At 36.1% G+C, this 23,321-nt stretch overlaps 1 protein-coding gene across 13 annotated transcripts in view; it reads left to right on the top strand.

Annotated features, from left to right (window-relative positions):
- The window catches only part of CHL1 (cell adhesion molecule L1 like), a 207,054-nt gene that overhangs the window by 109,511 nt on the left and 74,222 nt on the right, over positions 1–23,321 (top strand). For all 13 annotated transcript variants that reach the window (XM_032411794.1, XM_032411789.1, XM_032411792.1 and 10 more), the window contains 3 exons: positions 11,630–11,810; positions 17,870–17,975; positions 21,141–21,328. In XM_032411794.1, the coding sequence (XP_032267685.1) occupies positions 11,720–11,810; positions 17,870–17,975; positions 21,141–21,328 (385 nt within the window). In that variant the 5' untranslated portion in view covers positions 11,630–11,719. The remainder of the gene's footprint in view (positions 1–11,629; positions 11,811–17,869; positions 17,976–21,140; positions 21,329–23,321) is intronic.

Consider the following 23,321-nt stretch of genomic DNA (forward strand, 5'->3'; position numbering starts at 1 on the left):
TGAGGACCTGAAGAAGCAATTTTATGCTAGATTTTATGAAGAGCAGAAAGTTGTGGAAAATGTGATAGAACAAAAGGAGTCCGGGCTAAGTGTAGTCAGCTGTGGAAACCGTAGCCAGACCTGCTCATTCAGATTCATCTCAGTGTCCCTCCATCTTCAGAGATAAGAATGTTCCTTTTCTTCCAGGTATAGGGAACACATCACCTAGAAGGGTAGAAAAAAGGAGCGCATCTTTCACAGGAGGGTTTTAGACCTACTTCAGGGGAAGGTCAGAGTCCTTGCACCTTCCATTTCTAAAATTTCTTCAGCTTAAAATATCCCATATGCCAAAGCTCCGTGTTTGGAGGTGGCGTATCCTGACACTTGTCAGATAGTTCTGCTGATCTTAACCAGTCTGGACTGACACTGACTGGGCTGGCTCTTGAAGCTGTGGTCAGCTGGCAGGTCACCTGGGACTGGCTCACCTAGGGTGGCTGCCCTTTGCCATTTGGTGGCTGCTTGACTGTTGGCCAGGATTACAGAGGGTAATGGAGCAATGTCTCTCATCTTTCAGCAGGCTTGCTGAGTGCAGACTGAGCAGGGTTCTAGAAAGAGACAGAGAGACAGAGAGCAAGAATGTGCAAATCTTCTTGAGGCCTAAGCTCAGAGCTCATTCTATTGATCAAAGGCCAGCCAGGTTCAAGAAGTGAGGAAATAGCTTCTTGGTGGGAGAACCTGTAAAGTTAGAGGCAACGCACGCGGAGACAGGGAGGGGAGAAGAACTGAAGACTTTTTGTCATCAATCTACCCCATCCCCCACCTTAAAAAAAGTTTTAGAGTATTTTAAATCAATATCATTTCACCACTAAGTACTTTAGTGAACAGGGTTTTATTTTTTTAAGTCGTTGGATTTTGTAACTATAGTAGAAGCCGTACAGATGAACCATACTCTTTGGATCACAATATTATTACCGGAGGCTATATTCTACTAATTTATTAGTAACAACAAAATTATCATCGCTGCCACTACTAGTAGTAAATTTCCTTTCTTATTCTGTGCTAAACATACATTACCTCACTTAACCCTCCTAAGTGCGTTATAGGGCTGAAACTCTTCTATTCATTTGTAGAGATGAGTAAGAGAGGTTGGATAAGCTGCCCAAGGCCACATGGTAGTAAGTGATGGCTTTGAACCTATGCTATTCTGACACTATTTTTCATGTTCTTATGCACTACATATCACTGTCTTCTGTTAGCTGACCCGTGGGCGCTAGTATCTTTGCATGTACTTGGAATAGACAGGTAGAATGGGCAAAAGATAAGCCAACTCTCTTTTCCGTTTCTTTTTTTTTTTTTTTAAAGATTTTATTTATTTATTTGAGAGAGAATGAGAGAGAGCACATGAGAGAGGGGAGGGTCAGAGGGAGAAGCAGACTCCCTGCCGAGCAGGGAGCCCGATGCGGGACTCGATCCAGGGACTCCAGGATCATGACCTGAGCCGAAGGCAGTCGCTTAACCAACTGAGCCACCCAGGCGCCCCTCTTTTCCGTTTCTTAAAGCAGAAGATGAATTTAAGTTAAGGGAGTAAATTGTTTCTAGATTTACCACAGCAGAGCTATTTTAAAAACATCAGAGGGGGGACGCCTGGGTGGCTCAGTCAGTTAAGGGTCTGCCTTCAGCTCAGGTCATGATGCCAGGGTCCTTGGATTGAGCCCCACATGGGGCTCCCTGGTCGGCAGGGAGCCTGCTTCTCTCTCTCCCTCTGCAGCTCCGCCTGCTTGTGCTCTCTCTCTCTCTCTCTGTCAAATAAATAAATAAGATCTTTAAAAAAAAAGAAAAGAAAATAAAAACATGAGAGGGATCTTTGAGGTCATTTTATAATATGAGTGATGTATGTATATTACAGGCTATTATTTGGGAGAAACAAAGAGCTTTATTTCCTTATTGTTGTATTAGAACTAGGTCTGTGCAGTATGCATGCCTGTCCATGTTTCTGTTCTGTCTCAGAACCAGTGTGTTCTTAATCCTTATCACGCTATCATGCTGGACAAGCTAAGGCAGTCAGGAAGGGTCAATTGTATATGACATCTGTTTTCTTTTGAGTTAGATGTCAGAGATGGTTTTCTTCTTTCTGAGGATGAGCTAGGATTAAATATATGAAAATTCATTGATTCTTTTTTGGATCTGAGTTAATGTCATTAACATAAGCAATCAGACATCAGCTTTATGTGACTAGGCCTCAAAATATTTTAGTGTTATTTTGTTCTTGTCTTACTGTCATTTCCATCCTAAGTTCCAATTATTGCTTTTATCTTTGAGGTCTGGTATGTGACATTAAATTCATTTTCTTTGAAGAAAGATAAATGGGAATATAATTTTATTGCTACCTTACTGTTACAAAACATAATTACTAAACAGTATGCCCTTTTGCATTCTGACAATGAAATTATGACTGACATTCCCTTTTTAATATGAAAGCTATTTTGGGGCTATCATCATTAACTAATGGAGTCTTACTTGCAAGGAGTCACATTTTAACTTCCAATGACTTTTATGTAACAGCCTCTTAACATATAAGTCTCAGGTAAATTGAAGCTAATCCCTGCAGGAGAATAGGTCAGACGTAGAATTAACCATTGCATATTCTGGAAACTGTTGGTGTCGTTAATGTTATGTCTCTTATTTATAGCCTTATTTTAAGCCGGGGGTTCAATGTGGCATCCTTTTATGAGAGAGAATTTCTCTCTTCAAGACCATTTAGTTAAAACCATTAAAATTCCAAAGTCAGATCATCACTATTGAACAATTAGTGTCTGCAGGCTATTTTACTATGACAGTTAGAGACCATTGGGCTCACTAGCCTAAATCGGGAGATTAATTGAAATTGAGTCTGTGGTCACTTATTGGGCTATCTAGTGTTTTTATTTTCTATGACACTATAGCTTGATGTATGAATCTGGAAATATGGTCTCCTAAAAGTATTATGGTTTTGAAAGCATTTCTCCTAACAAATAGAAGACAGGATCATTAAACAAATACATGAAATGCCCTTAAAGAAGTCAGCATTGAATATTAATGGGACAGAGTATTAAGTAATAGATTGCAGGTAAAGAGTGACATATAACTATAAATAATGAATTGAGAGGACTATTATCAAAGTTTTTCAAGAAGAGAGAAGGGGGGAGCTGGGTGGCCCAGTCGATTAAGCGTCTGCTTTCGGCTCAGCTCATGATCTCAGGGTCCTGGGATCAAGCCCCTTGTCGGCCTCCCTACTCAGCAAGATGTCTGCTTCTCCCCCCGCCTCTCCCTGTGATCGTGATTTCTTTCTTTCTCTCAAATAAATAAAATCTTAAAAAAAAAAAAGAGAAGGAAAATGAAAATTCAGAGAATAAGGTATTAATATTATCTTCTAATTTTTCATCTTAGAAATCGCTGTATGGTTCAGTATCTCCCAACTTTGTATAAATGTGCAGAATTCAGTTTTTGTAGTTAAACAATGTTCTGATTTTTATAAATAATTTTTCCACATTTGATTAGAATAATTCATTTTACCAAGAAAGTATGTGTCAATGCAATGGTACATTTGAAAATATTTTTAATTACCAATATAAGTTATTTTTCATTTGGGGAAATTTTCTGAGCCACATAATGATAATTTTTTTCCCCAATTCCCATTTTTACAGATGAGTCAGTTGAGATCAGAGAAAGCAGAATAAAGCCATTATTCTAATTCAACATTTTTTTGGGGGGGAGGGGATGGGTAGGATAGGAGTATTTTCCTTTATGATCCATATATAACTTTTCTCAAATTATAATATAAATGGGATTTTTGTCTCTTTGCATTCTCAAAGTTATAAATAGAACAGCAGAACAGCAGCCTTGGTTACTGTTTTAAATGTAAAGCATTTTATACATATATGAAAGATGCCAGTGCATAATCTCTTCAGATAAAAGTTGAGGTGACATTTTTAAAAAAACCTAAATACTTGGAATTAAATATAAATTTGAGAGAGTCCAAGATGGTGGAGGAGTAGTAGACCTTAGTTTTGTCTGGTCCTAAGAATTCTGCTACATAGCTATCAAATCATTTTGAACACCTGCGAACACAACCAGAGATCTAAGAAAAGAATAGCTGCAACTCTACAAATAGAAAAGCAACCACTTTCTGCTAGGTAGGAGGTGCAGAGAAGGGAATCTGAGGTGATATATGGGAGGATAAACGGCGGGAGAGAGAGAACCTCCGTAAACCAGCCACTGGAAAGTGACAGAGCAATGAAGCACCAAATCAGAACTTTTAGAAGTCTGCTCCAGTGAGGGATGTCCCTGCCTGAAAGGCGCTCAGGCAGTGAAGCAGGGGCAGAACCCTAGATGGGACAGTGTGGTCTCAGGATTCTAGGGTCACAGGAAGACCGGGGGAGCTTGAGTGTGGCAGAGCTCCCAGGCATCAGAGTGGGGAAGCTGTCTACAATCAGAGAGCCCAGAAGTGGGCTCTCAGCTCGGGGTTGCCATAAACTGCCAACCCCAGCATGGTCAGGTCGACTGCTCTCTGAGCAGGGGCCTAGCAAGCAGCAGAAATGGCAAGACCCCCCCTCCCCGTTCCTCCCCCTGGAGATGGGGCATGGGTGCATGTTGCAGGAGTCTGCAGGGTTTGGAGACTTGAAAGGTGGTCCCATGCCTGAGATACAAATGCTCAGTCACAAGCTGGGTGAGCACGAGCACGGAGTAAAGCAGGAGACCAGGGAGACAGGAGTGATTGACTGCTTTTCCCTGAGGGTGCAATGAGGAATGGGGCCCTGAGATCTTGGCTCCAGGGCTGGAGATTGGGAGGCTGCCATTTTCATTCTCATCCTCTAAAGCTTCGTGAAAGCTTTCAGGGAACAAAAGTCACATAGAACAATCCAGCAGAGGGTGCCTGGGTGGCTCAGCTGGTTAAGCATCTGCCTTCGGCTCAGGTCATGATCCCGGGGTCCTGAGATTGAGTCCCACATCGGACTCCCTGCTCAGTGGGGAGTCTGTTTCTCCCTCTCCCTCTGCCTCTCTCCCCAGCTTATACTTTCTCTCTCAAATAAATAAATAAAAATAGTAAAAAAAAAAAAAAAAATCAGCAGATTACTTAGTTTGGTCCCCTGGCAAGGGCGGTGCAATTCAGCCTGGGGCAAAGACACTTGAGAATCAATGCAACAGGCCCCTCCCCAGAAGATGCAAGAAGATCCAGCCAAGACCAAGATTACCAATCATTGAGAACTGCAAAACTCCAGTGCTAGGGGAATACAGCATATAGAATTCATGGGGTTTTGGGATGCCTGGGTGGCTCAGTCAGTTAAGCGTCTGCCTTCAGCTCGGGTCATGATCCCAGAGTCCTGGGATCGAGTCCTGCATCGGGCTCCTGGCTCAGCGGGGAGCCTGCTTCTCACTCTGCCTGCCACTCCCTCTGCTTGTACTCTCTCTCTCTGATAAATAAATAAAATCTTAAAAAAAAAAAAAAAAATTCATGGGGTTTCCCCCACAATTCTTTAGTCTTTCAATTTTAATTTTTTTTCTCTTTCCTTTTTCAACCAATTTCTTATTTTATCTACTCCCTTTTTAAAATCTTTTTTAATTTTCATTTTTAAAATTTACATTCTATCCTTTCATTGTATTTACTTTTGTTTTTGTAAATACATACTTTTTCTTTCTTTACAATTTTGGGGTGCAGTTTCTTCTAATAAACCAAAATACACCCAGAATCTAGTGTATGGCTCTGTTCTCCTCACCTGTCTGATCATTCAGGGTGATAAATGAGAAAAATATGCAGTCAAGAATACTTTATCCAGCTAGGATGTTATTCAAAATAGAAGGAGAGATTAAAAAGCTTCCAGGACAAACAGAAACTAAAAGAATTTTGATCACCAAACCAGCCCTACAAGAAATATTAAAAGGGATCCTTTAAGCAAAGAGACAGCCCAAAAGTAACATAGGGCAGAAAGGAACAGAGACAATATACAGAAACAGTGACAGTACAGGTAATACAATGACACTAAATTCATATCTTTCAATAGGTACTCTAAATGTAAACAGGCTAAATGCCCCAATCAAAAGACACAGGGTATCAGACTGGATAAAATGCAAGACCCATTGATATGCTGTCTGCAAGAGACTCATTTTATACCCAGAGAAACCCCCAGATTTAAAGTGAGGGGATGGAAAACCATTTATCATGCTAATGGACATCAAAAGAAAGCTGGGGTGGGGCACCTGGGTGGCTCAGTCGGTTAAGCGGTTAAGCATCTGCCTTCAGCTCAGGTCATGATCCCAGCGTCCTAGGATTGAGCCCCGCATCAGGCTCCCTGCTCAGCGGGAAGCCTGCTTCTCCCTCTCCCCCTGCTTGTGTTCCCTCTCTCACTGTCTCTCTCTCTCTGTCAAATAAATAAATAAAATCTTTAAAAAAAAAAAAAAGCTGGGGTGCCAATCCTTATATCAGAAAAAATAGATTTTAAACCAAAGACTGTAATAAGAGATGAGAGACAGACACTATATCATAATTAAAGAGATGAGGGATAGACACTATATCATAATTAAAGAGATGAGGGATGGACACTATATCATAATCTTGTCTATCCAACAAAAGATCTAAGAATTGTAAATATTTATGCCCCTAACATGGGAGCAACCAATTATATAAGCCAATTAATAACAGAATTAAAGAAACACATTGATAATAATACAATAATAGTAGGGGACTTTAACACCCCACTCACTGCAATGGACAGATCATCTAAGCAGAAGATCAACAAGAAACAAGGGCTTTGAATGGCACACTGGACCAGATGGACTTTATAGATATATTCAGAGCATTCCATCCTAAAGCAACAGAACACACATTCTTCTCAAGTGCACATGGAACATTCTCCAGAATAGATCACATACTGGGTCATAAATCAGGACTCAACCAGCACCAAAAGATTGGGATCATTCCCTGAATATTTTTGAATATTGAACAAAGCATTGAACAATGCTTTGAAACTGGAACTCAATCACAAGATGAAAGTTGGAAAGAACTCAAAAACATGGAGGCTAAAGAGCATCCTACTAAAGAATGAATGGGTCAACCAGGAAATTAAAGAAAAATTTAAAAAAATCATGAAAACAAGTGAAAATGAAAACACAACTATTCAAAACTTTGGGATGCAACAAAGATGGTCCTAAGAGGGAAGTATAGACCAATAAAACCTTTCTCAAGAAACAAAAAAGGCCTCAAATACACAACCTAACCTTACACCTAGAGGAGCTGGAGAAAGAATAACCAAAAAAGCCTAAACCCAGCAGAAGAGAAATAATAAAGATTAAAGCAGAAATGAATGAAATAGAAACCAAAAGACAGTAGAACAGATCAACGGAACTAGGAGCTGGTTCTTTGAAAGAATTAACAAGATTGATAAACCCCTGGCCAGACTTATCAAAAAGAAAAGAGAAAGGACCCAAATAAATAAAATCCTGAATGAACGAGGCAAATATATGCCAACAAAATTAGACAATCTGGAAGAAATACATGCATTCCTAGAGATGTATAAACTACCAAAACTGAATCAGGAAGAAATAGAAAACCTGAACAGACCCATAAATAGCAAGGAAATTGAAGCAGTAACACAAATCTTCAACAAACCAGAGTCCAGGGCTGGCTGGCTTCCCAGGGGAATTCTACCAAACATTTAAAGAAGAATTAATACCTATTCTTCTGAAGCTGTTTCACAAAATAGAAATGGAAGGAAAACTTCCAAACTCTTTCTATGAAGCCAGCATTACCTTGATCCCAAAACCAACACCCCACCAAAAAGGTGATTTACAGACCAGTATCCCTGATGAACATGGATGCAAAAATTCTCACCAAAATACTAGCCAGTAGTATCCAACAGTACATTAAAAGGATTATCCACCATGACCAAGTTGGATTTATCCCTGAGCTGCAAGGGTGGATCAACATCTGCAAATCAATCAATGTGATAAACTACATAAATAAAAGAAAAGATAAGAACCCTAGGATCCTCTCAATAGATGCAGAAAAAGTATTTGACAAAGTACAGCATCCTTTCTTGATTAAAACTCTTCCCAGTGTAGGGATAGAGGGAACATATCTCAATATCATAAAAGCCATCTATGAAAAGCCCACAGCGAACATCATTCTCAATGGGGAAAAGCTGAGAGCTTTCCCCCTAAGGTCAGGAACATGACAGGGTTGTCCACTATCACCACTGCTATTCAACATAGTACTAGAAGTCCTAGCCTCAGCAATCAGACAACAAAAAGAAATAGAAGGCATCCAAAATGGCAAAGAAGAAGTTAAACTCTCACTCTTTGCAGATGACATGATACTCTATGTGGAAAACCCAAACGACTCCACCCCAAAATTGCTAGAACCTATATAGGAATTCAGCAAAGTAGCAAGATATAAAATCAATGCACAGAAATCAGTTGCATTTCTATACACTAACAATGGGAGGGAAGAAAGAGAAATTAAGGAGTCAATCCCATTTATGATGGCACCCAAAACCATAAGATACCTAGGAATAAAATTCACCAAAGAGGCAAAGAATCTGTACACAGAAAACTATAGAACACTCATGAAAGAAATTGAGGAAGACACAGAGAAATGGAAAAACATTCCATGCTCATGGATTGGAAGAATAAATATTGTTAAACTGTCTATGCTACCTAGAGCAATCTACACATTCAATGCAATCCATATCAAAATACCATCAATTTTTTTTCACAGTGCTGGAACAAATAATCCTAAAATTTGTATGGAACCAGAAAAGACCCCAAATAGCCAGAGGAATGTTGAAGAAGAAAGGCAAAGCTGGTGGCATCACAATTCTGGACTTCAAGCTCTATTATAAAACTATAATCATCAAGACAGTATGGTACTGGCACAAAAACAGACACATAGATCAATCCCAGCCCAGAAATGGACCCTCAACTCTATGGTCAACTAATCTTCAACAAAGCAGGAAAGAATATCCAATGGAAAAAAGTCTCTTCAACAAATGGTGTTGGGAAAATTGGACAGCCACATGCAAAAGAATGAAAGAATGAAACTGGACCATTTCCTTACACCATACACAAAAACAGACTCAAAATTGATGAAAGACCTAAATGTGAGACAGGAATCCATCAAAATCCTAGAGAACACAGACAGCAACCTCTGTGGCCTTGGCCACAGCAAAATCTAGCTAGGCACATCTCCAAAGGCAAGGGAAACAAAGGCAAAAAATGAACCATTGGGACTTAATCAAGATAAAATGCTTTTGTGTTTTGCACAGCAAAAGAAACAGTTGACAAAACCAAAAGACAACTGACAGAATGGGAGAAGATATTTGTAAATGTCTTATCAGTTAAAGGGCTAGTATCCAAAATCTATAAAGAACTTATCAAACTCAACACCCAAAGAGCAAATAATCCAATCAAGAAATGGGCAGAAGACATGGACAGATATTTCTCCAAAGAAGACATATAAATATCCAACAGACACATGAAGAAATGCTCCACATCACTTGACATCAGGGAAATACAAATCAAAAACACAATGAGATATCACCTCACACCAGTTAGAATGGCTAAAATTAACAAGTTAGGAAACTACAGATGTTGGCGGGGATGCGGAGAAAGGGAACCCTCTTACCCTGTTGGTGGGAATGCAAGCTGGTGCAGCCGCTCTGGAAAACAGTATAGAGTTCCGTAAAAAAGTTGAAAATAGAGCTACCCTATGACCCAGCAATTGCACTACTGGGTATTTACCGCAGAGATACAAATGTAGTGATCTGAAGGGGCACCTGTACCCCAATGTTTATAGCAGCAATGTCCACAATAGCCAAACTGTGGAAAGAGTCCAGATGTCCATCAACAGCTGAATGGGTAATGAAGATGTGGTATATATGCACAATGGAATACTACTCAGCCATCAAAAAACCCCGAAATCTTGCCATTTGCAACAATGTGGATGGAACTAGAGGGTATTATGCTAAGCACAGTAAGTCAATCAGAGAAAGACAATAATCATATGATCTCACTGATATGTGGAATTTAAGAAACAAAACAAGATTATAGGAGAAGAGAGGAAAAAAGGATGAAATCAGAGAGGGAGACAAACCATAAGACACTCTTAACCATAGAAAACAAACTGAGGGTTGCTAGAGGGAGCGGGGTAGATGGATGGGGTAACTAGGTGATGGACATTAAGGAAGGCATGTGATGTAATGAGCACTGGGTGTTATATAAGACTGATGAATCACTGACCTCTACCTCTGAAACCAGTAATACATTATATGTTAATTAATTGAATTTAAAGAATGTATAAATTTTGATGACTTGTCTGACACTATATTCATTAATTTTTTTGTACCAGTTTTAAGTGAATAGAGTAACTGATTTTTATGGGAAAAAAAAATTGGGTACCTAAAAAACTATCACATTTTGAGCAAATTTATTTTTAAACACACGTTATAAACGATGTTTAGATGTCTATTATCACAGTGTTTCATTATAAAATTGAAATGGTATGAGTTCTCATAAGGAAAATCTCAGTTCTCTTAAGGAAAATTGACATTTTATTTTATTATTTATTTTTAAGATTTTATTTATTTATTTGACACAGAGAGAGAAATAGTGAGTGAGAGAGCACAAGCAGGGGGAGTGGCAGGCAGGCAGAGGGAGAGGGAGAAGCAGGCTCCCGCTGACCAAGGGGCCCGATGTGGGGCTTGATCCCAGGTCCCTGGGATCATGACCTGAGCTGAAGGAAGATGCTTAACTGACTGAGCCACTCCGGTGCCTGGAAAATTGACATTTCAATTTTTATTTCTGTACAATATGGAGTGAATGAATATTCTGCTTAAGTGTAAAGTAACTAAAGATAATTATTTTCTGCTTGAACAAAACCGAAATTTATAAATATTAGTGTGGCTGATCCTTATCCATTTGTCCTTCATTCTTCCACTCCTCTATCTTGCTGTTCACTTTCTATTAGTGTCATAACTTTGAACATGAAAAGTTATTTTGCCAGGAAAATCAGTGGTTAGATTTGTGATGCTTCATAAATGACTCAAGTGGGGTTAGATGCCTGATACAAAGAATTATTTGAAAAAGAGCCACATTTTGAACAAAATGGGTTAAATGAAGTTATTCTTATAGCACTGACACCCACATCTGATAGAGTGTACTAGAGTGCCTTGAAGTAAAAACTCATCTGGCCAAAAAATATAATTCATTGGAATGGGTCATCATTTGCACTATAGTATATATCAACTGTCTTTGATAAAACATATAGAAAGATTAATTATATTTATGTAGAGTTACTAGTAAAGTGTTTCATCAAGTGGAAAATTATTGCAATGGAAACATTTATTTAAATTTTGTTGTCAGGGGTTCCTGGGTGTCTCGGTAGGTTAAGTGTCTGCCTTCAGCTCAGGTCATGATCTCAGGGTCCTGGGATGGAGCCCTGGTCCTCCTCTCTGCTTAGTGGGTAGTCTGCTTCTGCTACTCTCCCCCCACTCCCCTCCACCACCTCTGCTCATGCTCTCTCTCTCTCAAATAAATAATATCTTTTAAAAAATTATGTTGTCATTTCAGAGTATATGAACTTAAAATATATGTCATTTTGTTTGTTTTTTTGAATTCCCAGGTGAACTACATTCTTTTCAGCTTTAAACCAAAAGTAAAAGGACGCATTACGATTTTCATTCTTCCTGAGTTGCCTCCATCCTGAAGAGCAATGGAGATGCTGTTAGGTGGAAGAGGATTAATTGTATCTCTAATTTGTTTCCTGTTAAAATTCTCTACAGCCATGGAAATACCACTTTCAGGTAAAATGACAGCATTCAATACCTACTTCATGGAATTTCGTATTTGCATTTTCATTTTTAAGTAGAATACTTGTAGGTTGAGGAAATTCTACCATATTTCTGTTTATTTTCCAGCAGTCTGTCATCAGAATGCATCATTCCCTTTTTAAAAAATTGGATGTCTTGGATTTGGCTGCTTGCTCTAATTATTTTGCAGCTCAGGCTTTTTGCCTTCTTATAAAACTTGGCACATAACAAGAAATATGACCTATAGATCAGGTGTTTTGCCATATAAGATATTCTTCAATATTACCAATGGTTGTTACTTTTATATACTTCATTAGTTTATTTGAGGGAGTGTTGTGATTCAGAAATTAATGGTATTCAACCAATTATGATAAAAAGGAAAGGAATACATTTTGTACCTTTTTTTTTTTTAAGATTATTTATTTATTTATTTATTTGAGAGAGAGAGAGAAACAGCATGAGAGGGGAGAGGGTCAGAGGGAGAAGCAGGCTCCCCGCCGAGCCGGGAGCCCGATGCGGGACTCGATCCCAGGACTCCGGGACCATGACCTAAGCCGAAGGCAGTCGCCCAACCAACTGAGCCACCCAGGCGCCCCATTTTGTACCTTTTTTTTCAAAATGATTGTATATTTAAGAATGAAAACAATGAATTAAGAAAATATTAAAAAGCCATTATTATACAACTAAAAATATAAGATGATATCGACTCTGAAAATCTAGAGCATTCTATGCTGTGAATTCATATCCACAGGTTAGTCATTGGTTTTATGGAAATATATATCTTGACATACATAAGAAATAACACACAAAAAATAATACATTTACAAACACTTTATGTAATACTGTATCAGCTATGTAACAGAGATCTGGGGAATTTGCCTTGTGTTATAAGGACAGGGGATATAAAAGACCCTTGAGAGGTTATTTAGATATTTTTATCCATATGCTTCCTGTATTATCCCTTCTCTTTTTTTTTTTTTTTTTAGAAATTTTATTTATTTATTTGACAGAGAGCACAAGCAGGGGGAGGAGCAGGGAGGTAGAGGGAGAAGCAGGCTCCCTGCTGAGCAGGGAGCCCAGCTGGGCTCCATCCCAGGACCCCGGGATCATGACCTGAGCCAAAGGCAGATGCTTAACAACTGAGCCACCCAGTTGCCCCTCTTCCTGTCTTTTCCATATGTAATTTGGAGATTTATAATGCAAGAGGCAATGCTTGTTTATTTGAATCTTAGCCTTGGAAGTTACCTTTGCACAAAATCTAAGCTCTAGACAATTAGACTTGAGCTCAGCAAGTTGAATAAACATTAAGAGACTTGCTAACTCTGAACTGAAACTTTTCTTCTGAAGTACTCAATCTGAATGTGAATAGAAAAGGAAGTTAGTCTCTGACTATATAATGTGTTTCTTTTTTTTTTTTTTTTGAAGATTTTATTTATTTATTTGACAGAGGGAGACACAGCTAGAGAGGGAACACAAGCAGGGGGAGTGGGAGAGGGAGAAGCAGGCTTCCCGCCGAGCAGGGAGCCCGATGCAGGGCTCGATCCCAGCACCCTGGGATCATGACCTGAGCCGAAGGCAGACGCTTAATGACTGAGCCACCCACGCACCCCTATATAATGTGTTTTTGAACCATTTTTCTGATGGCCACCTTAAGTTACTTCACATAGGAGTTTCACATCATACACTTTGGGCAGCCCTGCCCTTTTAATTCACCCCTAAGTGAGAGTTCCTTCTCCATTGTCCTTGACAGATGGTGGAGTCTCTCTTTGAATATTCTTTCTTCTTAAGGAATTCCAACTACCTGTCCTGTAGAGGTACAGATTTAAAGTTCTCTTTAAATCAAGCTGAAATCTCTTAGCCTACACACAAAATATATCAGCCTAATTGTAGATATTCAGGTCAAGAACTGGAAATTATTCATCTTTAGTACATTCTTTTGGTTTGAGTGTGCAGCGCCAGATTAAGAGCAAAGTTCTTGGTGATCCTTGTGGGAAAGAGGTTAATAATCTTACATCTTTTCCCCAGTAGAAACAAAGAGGCAATGGGATTCCTGTTCAGATTCCTGACCATATTCTCTTGGAATATACATTTTCTTTTCCTCTTTTCTCATTTAGTTCATCAGTGGTAAAGAATTTGAAAGTTTATATTAATCCATAGCACACATTTTTTATTCTGGTTATCTCAATTACTTACGCATTTTCATTCTGTAAATGTCCTTAGACAACAATTGTTATAAAATATTAATGACATGTTTTCAGAATAACTGAATATTATCCATTTATTTCAGTACTCTAGAGCACTCACTAGCAAATGCAACTAAGGCAGGTATCCAATTTGAATGTCAACGAGCCTGGTGTCTCTGTATTTGGCCTAATGATGGAGGAAAGGATTTATAATGTAGAATATATATTCTTATAAACACTCAAAGGTTATTAGTTTCATTCCCTGAGTAATTAGTTATTGCTGAGACTTTACAACCTTAGCAAATTTAAGGAAGAATAATGTTCTAATAAACAAGTTGTTCACAAGTTATTAGCTGATATCTTAGGGACTGTTGCTATTGTGCATCATCCCTCACCTTTTATAACTGTAATAAAATTTAAATAATGTGAATTTACAATAAGCTCAAGACTTGTTCTACTTAGAAGCAGTAGCAATCAGAAACAAGGTAAATGTCCATGAAGGTATGAATGTTTTTTGCATGTTGTTAAAATGTTTATGAATAGCCAATGGATAAAGACTGAACTTGGGCTCATGTACCTAAACTAGTAAAACTCAATTGACAGATTCATTAAATCAAAAAAAAATTTTAGAATTGGAAATAGCTTTGAGTTTTTATTCTAGGCTGGCCATCAATGCTTAAAATGTGACCCATGGATCTCTCAGGGTCCATGAAACAGTATTTTTTTTTTTCTGAATGGTTATTGCATAATGTTACAAAATTCTACATGGTTAAAAAGAAGCCATGGATGGGGCACCTAGCTGGCTCAGTTGGTGGAGCAAGCAACTCTTGATCTCAGGGTTGTGAGTTTGAACCCCACATTGGGCATAAAGATTACTTAAAAAAATAAAATCTTAAAAAAAAAAAAAACTCATGGGTAAAACATGTTATTATAATAGAATATGAAAAGTTCATTGATATGATTTCAGATTCCATATTGTAGTAAAATGTTTAAGAAACTCCACTTGTTGAGTTTTGGTGTACTATTTAAGAAGAATGTTCACAATCATCAGAGAGGATGATAAAATACCTCACCCTTTTTCAAGTACGTATCTATGTAGAGCTGGATTTTCTTCATATATTTAAGCAGAACAACTTTTGTGACAGATTGAATGTAGAAGTAGATGTGAGAATCCAGCTGCTTTCTATGAAGATATTAAAGGGATTTGTGATAATGTGAAAACAATGCCACTGTTCTCTTTGTATTTCATTTTCTTGATAAAATAGGTATTTATTTTAACATACAAGATTATTTAAGATGGATTAATAAATAAATTTTTAAAAGATTTCTCAGCTTTAATTTCTAATATGGTAAAATATTGTTAGATATAAACCAAATGAACAAAAGCCCCTTGGGACTTCCTATAATTTTTAAGAATGTAAAGAGATCCCGAGACCAAAAAGTCTAAGAACAATTTATTTATCCTGAATTCCTAACCTTACAAATGAGAAAATAGAGTGGTTCAGGGCCTGGGTTTGTAACTGGATTTAGGGCCCTATTTGTAACTCCACTGCAGAATATTACTTACCTAAATCAGATCAGTGCCTTTCTGCGAATTGCTTTTCTCAAAACATATTTGCTGAAATCAGGTTCCTGCTGCTGAATCGCTTACACTTCCTTATGAATTCAGTGCTGTCCCTTTCCTTACTAGAGGTTGTAAGAATGATAATAAAGTGGTAATGTATCAATTTGAAAACTGTTGAGTGCTCACTGACAGTAGATCTTTACCTATTATCTGTGTCCCATTTCAAAACCTAACCCATGTTTGTATCTTCAGAATTAGTACACTTATTTTATAAACACAATTCTCTAATGCCATCCAGCTGCTTCACTTAGTGAGAGACAAAGTCATCCACCTACTTTTTAAGTTTGTCTTGAACGTTATTTAACTTGAGAGACACTAAAAAAGTTTATCACAAGATGAGGAGATATTTGAATATGTAGAATACATTTAAAAATACCATTATTTATTTTTATTGCTGATTGTTAGTGTTAAATTCTAAGGGGAAGAAAACTAACCCCAAGCCCCCAACAATAGTGAAAGGATAATTTATAAATGGGGAATGACAAATAATAAACAAGTTTAGGGAAAGACGTTTATTAATAAAAGCAATAAGTAGAAATAAAAATAGAAAAAAAATAGAATGAGGATATTATAATTTCCTTTGTAATAATTAGCAAAATATTTTTTATCATTTTTAAATGTCGGTGTTCATTTGTGGCAAGGATGTTGGAAACTGCTATATTCATATGTTGTTTATAGTAAATATCCTCTGGTGAAATGATATCATCATTTATCCAGAGTAAATACTATTTGTGTCTATACCTGGAAATTTATCATAAGTCACTAATTCAATAAAGGAAAAACTTACATGCTTGAAAAATTTATATGGCTATGGAAGTACATGTTACCTGGAAAGACAAAAATGAAAAAAATCAAATGTCCAATAAGAAGAAAATTATCCAAGAAGTGTTCACAAAACAATGGGAGTAAATAATGTAAAATTGGTAAATTAATTATAATGTCTTAGAAAACTATAAATTTAAAAAAACTGTTAAAAATGACTGAACTAAATAAAAATTTATATACACACATCAACAGACTAAATGTCAATAATTTAAAAATAGAGATTTTAAAGTTGTAATGATATGGCAATTTTTATTCTGCTCTAAGTGGTTCCTTTATTCTAGGTTTAAATAAAATGAACACCTTTGGTAACATGAAATGAAATGTTATCAGTGAAGTATATTCTTTAAAATTAAGTACATTTTTCATACTCCAATTAAAAATGGGCAGAAGACATGAACAGACATTTCTCCAAAGACTTACAGATGGCCAACAGACACATGAAAAGATGCTCAACATCATTAATCATCAGCAAATTAAAACCACAATGAGATATCACCTCATACCTGTCAGAATGGCTAAACTCCAAAATACAAGAAACAACAAGTGTTTGATGTGGAGAAAAAAGAACGCTCATACACTGTTGGTGGGAATGCAACCTTGTGCAGCTGCTGTGGAAAACAGTATGGAGATACCTCAAAAAAGTTAAAAATAGAATTACCATATCATCCAGCAACTCCACTATTGGGTATTTACCCAAAGAATACAAAAACACTAATTTGCAAAGATATATGCACCCCTGTGTTTATTGCAGCATTATTTAAGTAGCCAGATTATGGAAGCCCCCCAAGTGTCCATTGATAGGTGAATGAAGAAGAGGTATATATATACAACGGAATATTATTCAGCCAAAAAAAGAATGAAACCTTGCCATTTGCAGTGACATGGATGAATCTAGAGGATATAGGCTAAGTGAAAGAAGTCAGTCAGAGAAAAACAAATGCCATATGATTTCACTCATATGTGGAATTTAAGAAGGAAAACAAACAAACAAGGAAAAAAGAAACAGACCAAAAAACAGACTCTTAACCATAGAGAACAAACGGATGGTTACCAGATGGGCAGTGGGTGAGGGGATGGGTAAGATAGATGAAGGGGATTAAGAGTATACTTATCACGATGAACACTGAGTAATGCATACAATTGTTGAATCACTGTATTGTACACCTGAAACTAATATCATACTGTGTTGACTACACTGGAATTAAAAAAAAAAAAAAAATGACCTAAGGGCAAACCTAAAACAATTAATAAAATATATTTTTCAAAGAGGAAGTCAGATTTGTTCTGTAATTTTCACTTTTTTTTATAGTTCTCTTACTTATCAATATAGAAAGCATGTTTCAAGTGTTTCTGTTATAGCTAAATTCACCTGACCTAGTATTTGAGGACCACGTTCTTTAAATACATATTTTGATATTTAGTTCAACAGGTTCCAACAATCATAAAACAGTCAAAAGTGCAAGTTGCCTTTCCCTTTGATGAATATTTTCAAATTGAATGTGAAGCTAAAGGAAATCCAGAACCAACGTGAGTATTCTCGCAAATGAAGTAATTGTTTATATGTATATAATCTTTTTTTTTTTTAATTTCTTTGTACTCTGACCATTATAAGGTTGTTGGACTATAAATCTATATATGATTAAAGATAAGAGTTGCCAAAAGAATAATAGCTATTTTTATGAAAATAAAGTTTGGTTATTTTACATATGTTCTCCTGGAAGTTGAAATTATTTTTACCATAAATAAATTGCCTTATGTTAAATACTTAGCATAGGTTTTGGCACCATGGAAATATTCAGTAATTCCTTACAAGTGAACAAGGTAGTCAAAGCCCAGAAGATCCTTTATTCTAAAGGTAGCATTTGTTAAGCTGAAAGTTAATATATTGATAAATGACATTCTATATATAATTATTATTGCATGTCTTTAAATGTAACACATATCTTTTTTTTAAAGTGACACATATCTTATTCAGCGAGTAGGTTGTTACTTGATATTTTTTAAGTTATCATAGAAATATTTAGTCATCCTGAATGCTATCTGCATGGTATATTGTTATCTAGTGTCTTCTTAATTAAATAATTGTTACTGTAGGTGACCATAATCAGTGATGAAGTTTTTTCAAAATACCTCCTATACTTTGGAAGGGAGAAAGAAATGTGTGTGTGTGTTGGGAATGAGGAAGGAAAAATTGTAGAGAGAATTCTAGATTTTAATGTAGGTGATTTGAAGATGGGCAACAAAGCTACATACTTGTACTGATTTGCTTAATTCATTTATATCTACTAAAGATACATATTTAAGGAAAATTAATTATTTGAAATTGTATTGTGACTAACATTATTATTGCCTGAAAAGTTGATGTTTTAAAAATCATTCTTAATCATTGACATGTTAAATTATCATTATTATCTATATTTTACCAAATGGAATATATTCAATTAGTATATGTAAATATGGATAGAATTATATGATGAAGAATTTAGTCAGTCATTGTGGCTGGATCAATATGGATCAATCAGTATTATGATATATATTAATAGTAATGAACTGAATTATTGTATCAAAAGATAAAACCCTACAATCACCAGAGATGATTAATGATCAAATTTATCTATTATGTCTATAACCAGTATGAATTTAATTATGAAATACTACTAGCATTTACAATAAATTCAGAAATAAAAATAGAATGTTTGGTATCATTATTACTTATTTTCCTAGAGCCATGTCTAATATAATTATGCAAAAAAATAAAATCTATACATATGAGACAATATGATTAATATTATTATTGTTATTATTATATAATTTGTTATTCTATCTATTTGCTGGACAAAAACAAGCTTTTATAAATACAAAGGGTTACACTGAAGTGGTCAATTATAAAATGATTTAAAAATTAAAAATAAATTTTAAAAAGCTTAATTGATGTCCATACAAGGCAGTTAGAAAATAATTGGGAAACAAGAAGGAAAAAATATCCCATCACAATAGCAAAAGGAAAAAAATCCAGCAGTCTTAACCGTTAGTGGTAATAACATCAACAAAAACAATATCAAATACTACGTAACAAGAACTATGTGGGATTTAAATTGGGGGCAGTGTCTATAAAATTCTACCTAGGATCAGGAAAGAAGATTTGAATGAATGAAAAGACGTAACACATTTCCAAGTGGAAATGTTTAATTCTGTATAGGTGAAGTGATCCCATTCAACATAGTGGAATTTAAAAGAATAGATTCTTTGTGTTCTTTGTAAGTAAAGCCAATAAAACATAAAACAGAGAGAGAAGATGTAAAAGAACTGGGGTTGGGGGAGAAGGCAGGCCTGCTCCTAACAAAAATATGTGTCCCATGAAGGTTTGTTATTCCTGGTGAAAGAATAAAGTTAGTTTAGTGTAAGAAAATGGTGTCCTGAAACATTCCACAATTTGCATGGATAATTCATATATGAAATACTGAATAAAATCAAATTGGGAATTCATTATGAGATTGATAAGATTTTTTTAAAAGGCTTTTTATAGCCTCATCCACAGAAACTACACACTGGGGTGGGAATTTAACTATGTATATTTTTTTCTGGAATACAATTCTGCAACATTTATCAACAGTTTCTATAAAAATTTTCTTGTTATTGGTCTATCATTCTTACTTTGAAGAGATTGGTCTAATGAAATATTTGGATAAGTGCCAAAAAATAAATTATGTTAAGGTTGTTTACCACAATTTGTTTGTAAAAGGGGAAAAATGCAAATCATTAAGTAACTTAAATAGTAATCATATGACAGAAGATAAAGTTGTCATAGAAACTGGCTTTAGTAGCATTGTAATAATTGGAAAAACTTAGTTTGCAAAATTTTATATTTTTTGTGGTCTCAAATATGTTACTAATATGTCTAAAAATCTAGATAGGAAATGTGACCACATTCAATAGTACTTGTTTGTTTGTTTTTTTAAATTTTGAGTGAGCGCTTCACACACACACGTGATGCCATTTTATATGTTTTTAGATTTAGTAGTCTTCAAGTATTAGTAAAATACCTTTCTAATTGAAAAAATTAAAAAATAACTTTAAAAAGAACAGAACAAAACCTATCTTGAATTTCTGTTTTCTCAGTTGTTAGAGTTTTTTTATGGCTTGGTCTTACTTCAGCGTGCTATAATAAAAATGCCACAGACTGGGTGCTGTAAACAACAAATGTACATTTGTCACATGGTTCTGGAGGCTAGGCAGACCAAGATCAAGGCCTTCACTGATTTGGTGTCTGATGAGGACCTGCTTTCTGGTTCATAGACAGCTGTTTTCTTGCTGTAACTTCACATGGCAGAAGAGAGCAAAAATGCTCTCTGGGGCCTCCTTCATAAGGATGCAAATCCTATTCATGAGAACTCCACCCTCATGACCTGATCACCTCCCCAATCCTCTACCTCCAGACACTTCTACATTAGGGATTAGGCTTCAACATATGAATTTGGGGGAGACATAAACATTCAGTCTATAGCAACTTATAAGATTTCTCAGACTCTTCTGAGACTTTATTTGTATTCTGTTATATAGTCCATTAAAAATATTTTTTTTACCATAAAATGTTTTCCTTTTGTCATATCTGTGCATTTGTTTATTACCACTTTAAAATTAGGAAGTATGTTTTGACTTTTCAGGATTGTTCACTCTAGTTTTATCTTACAGATTTATGTGGACTAAGGATGACAAGCCTTTTGATCTCTCTGACTCTCGGATCATTGTATCCAACAACTCAGGAACCTTTAAGATCCCAAATGAGGGGCACATATCTCACTTTCAAGGGAAATACCGCTGCTTTGCTTCTAATAAACTGGGAGTTGCTATGTCAGAAGAAATAGAATTTATAGTTCCAAGTAAGTGTTACAATGGAGATTTCACTTTACAAATGTTTTAGTGTTGAGTAAAATAATGACACATTCTTAATTTAATTACCAGCTTATATATGCCCTGTATTTCTTTTTTCCTTTTGTTAATTTAAATCCAATTGATTAACATATAGTGTATTATTAGTTTCAGAGGTAGAGTTCAGTAATTCATCAGTCTTATATAATACCCAGGGCTCATTACATCACGTGCCCTCCTTAATGCCCATCACCCAGTTACCCCATACTCCCACCCCCCAATGAAACCTATATTTCATTTATAAGTGAAACTATCCTCTAGGTCTTGATACTTAAAAGTGGATGATCTTTTTTTTTTTTTTTAAGATTTATTTATTTGTTTTAGAGAGAGAGAGGGAGCAAGAACGAGTGGGGAGAGGGGCAGAGGGAGAGAATCTCAAGCAGACTCCACACTGAGTGTGGAGCCCAACTTGGGGTTCCATCTCATGACACTGAGATTATGACCTGAGCCAAAACCAAGAGTTGGACACTGAACTGAGCCACCCGGGGGCCCCAAAAGTGGATGATCTTTGAAAGCAATATAAATTTGCTGTGTTTCAGTATTCTTATATCTAACATGGGGGAAAAAATAGTGTCTGCTTTGCCTCATAGGATGAAAATTAAGTTAAATACATTGGTTGGATGTGGCTTAATGATACTGCAGTAACAAGTACTCTCCAGGCCCCTGTGTTTATTCCCTGATTATGCAGTTGGCTGTGGGCCTTGTAGCTCTTCAGGGCATTTGTTCTCCATGAAGCCTCTTGGAGGTCCAGGCTGATAGAGATGGCATCATCCTGTGGCTGTACCATGTGAAAACTTAATGCCACTTTGGTCAAAGAGTCTGGGGCAGAGAGCATGAAAAATTACTTCCAACAAGAAATTGTGCAGGCAACTTCTCGTAGTTTGTTAGGGCTATGGCAGATCCCATAGCCCTACTTAACTTCAGTAATATGAGTGCCCATTAGGGGAGGAGAACGAGCAATCAGTATATATTAATGTTTTCCATAAATAATAATCATGGAAAACTGTAAACTCCTTTACTGTTAAGGGTGATACTTATCAATAACTATGATGAAGATTAAGTGACTTCCTCATTACCATATTTTTGCCTGTGCAGCATGGGATCACTGGTGACCAGCTTCCACTTTTGGTCTCTTGTTTTCCCTAATCTTAAGGTATCCAACATTATATGGTTCTAACTGAAATCTTTGCAAAGTAAATTCTTATGTAGAAAACTTTCGACAGCTTCCATTTGGCAATTTCTTCTTGCAGACTTGTAGATACTGAAGAGTTTCAGAGTCATAGACCTTCCAGGATGTGGACACTTTATCCTGGGGGCAGAGGGGGCGGGTGAGAATGTATACAAACCTCAGAAAAACAAATACTGAAAAACATGTGTGCCTTATCCTAAAAATTGGGACAGGCGACTGGATTTAAATTATTCTAAAGTCCTTGTATAATTCTAGAGGAGAGAAGATAAATCAGATTTAGAGTCTTACAAGTAAAGTATGGATCTTAAGATTTATAAAGCAATTACATTAAAAGTATAGAGTAAAATATGAATGATTAAGAGCCTATGTTTGAGGGAGAAAAAGAAAAAGGTAAGAAATATGTGAAAAAGAAAAAACTACGCAAATAAATCCAAATATATGATTAATTGAAGATGAAAGTAAATAGATTAAATGCTTCAAGTTTTTTGTTGTTGTTGTTGTTTTTAAGAAAGATAAAAATTGTTTACTGCATAACACATCTAAGTCATAAGGGTACAGAATTGCTGAAACTAAAAAATAGAAAAAATGTTCCAGATAAATGCTATTCAAAACAAAGTAGGAATGGCTGAATTATCAGTCAAAACAGAATTTATTTTTAAAAGGCTTCCTGAAGATTAATTCACTAGGCATATATAATGTTAAAATATATGAAACAAACATAGATTACAATTGGAAATGGGCACATCTATCATAAT

The sequence above is a fragment of the Phoca vitulina genome, unplaced genomic scaffold (genome assembly GCF_004348235.1).
Source record: "Phoca vitulina isolate PV1807 unplaced genomic scaffold, GSC_HSeal_1.0 scaffold13, whole genome shotgun sequence".
In the NCBI taxonomy this organism is placed as follows: Eukaryota; Metazoa; Chordata; class Mammalia; order Carnivora; family Phocidae; genus Phoca; species Phoca vitulina.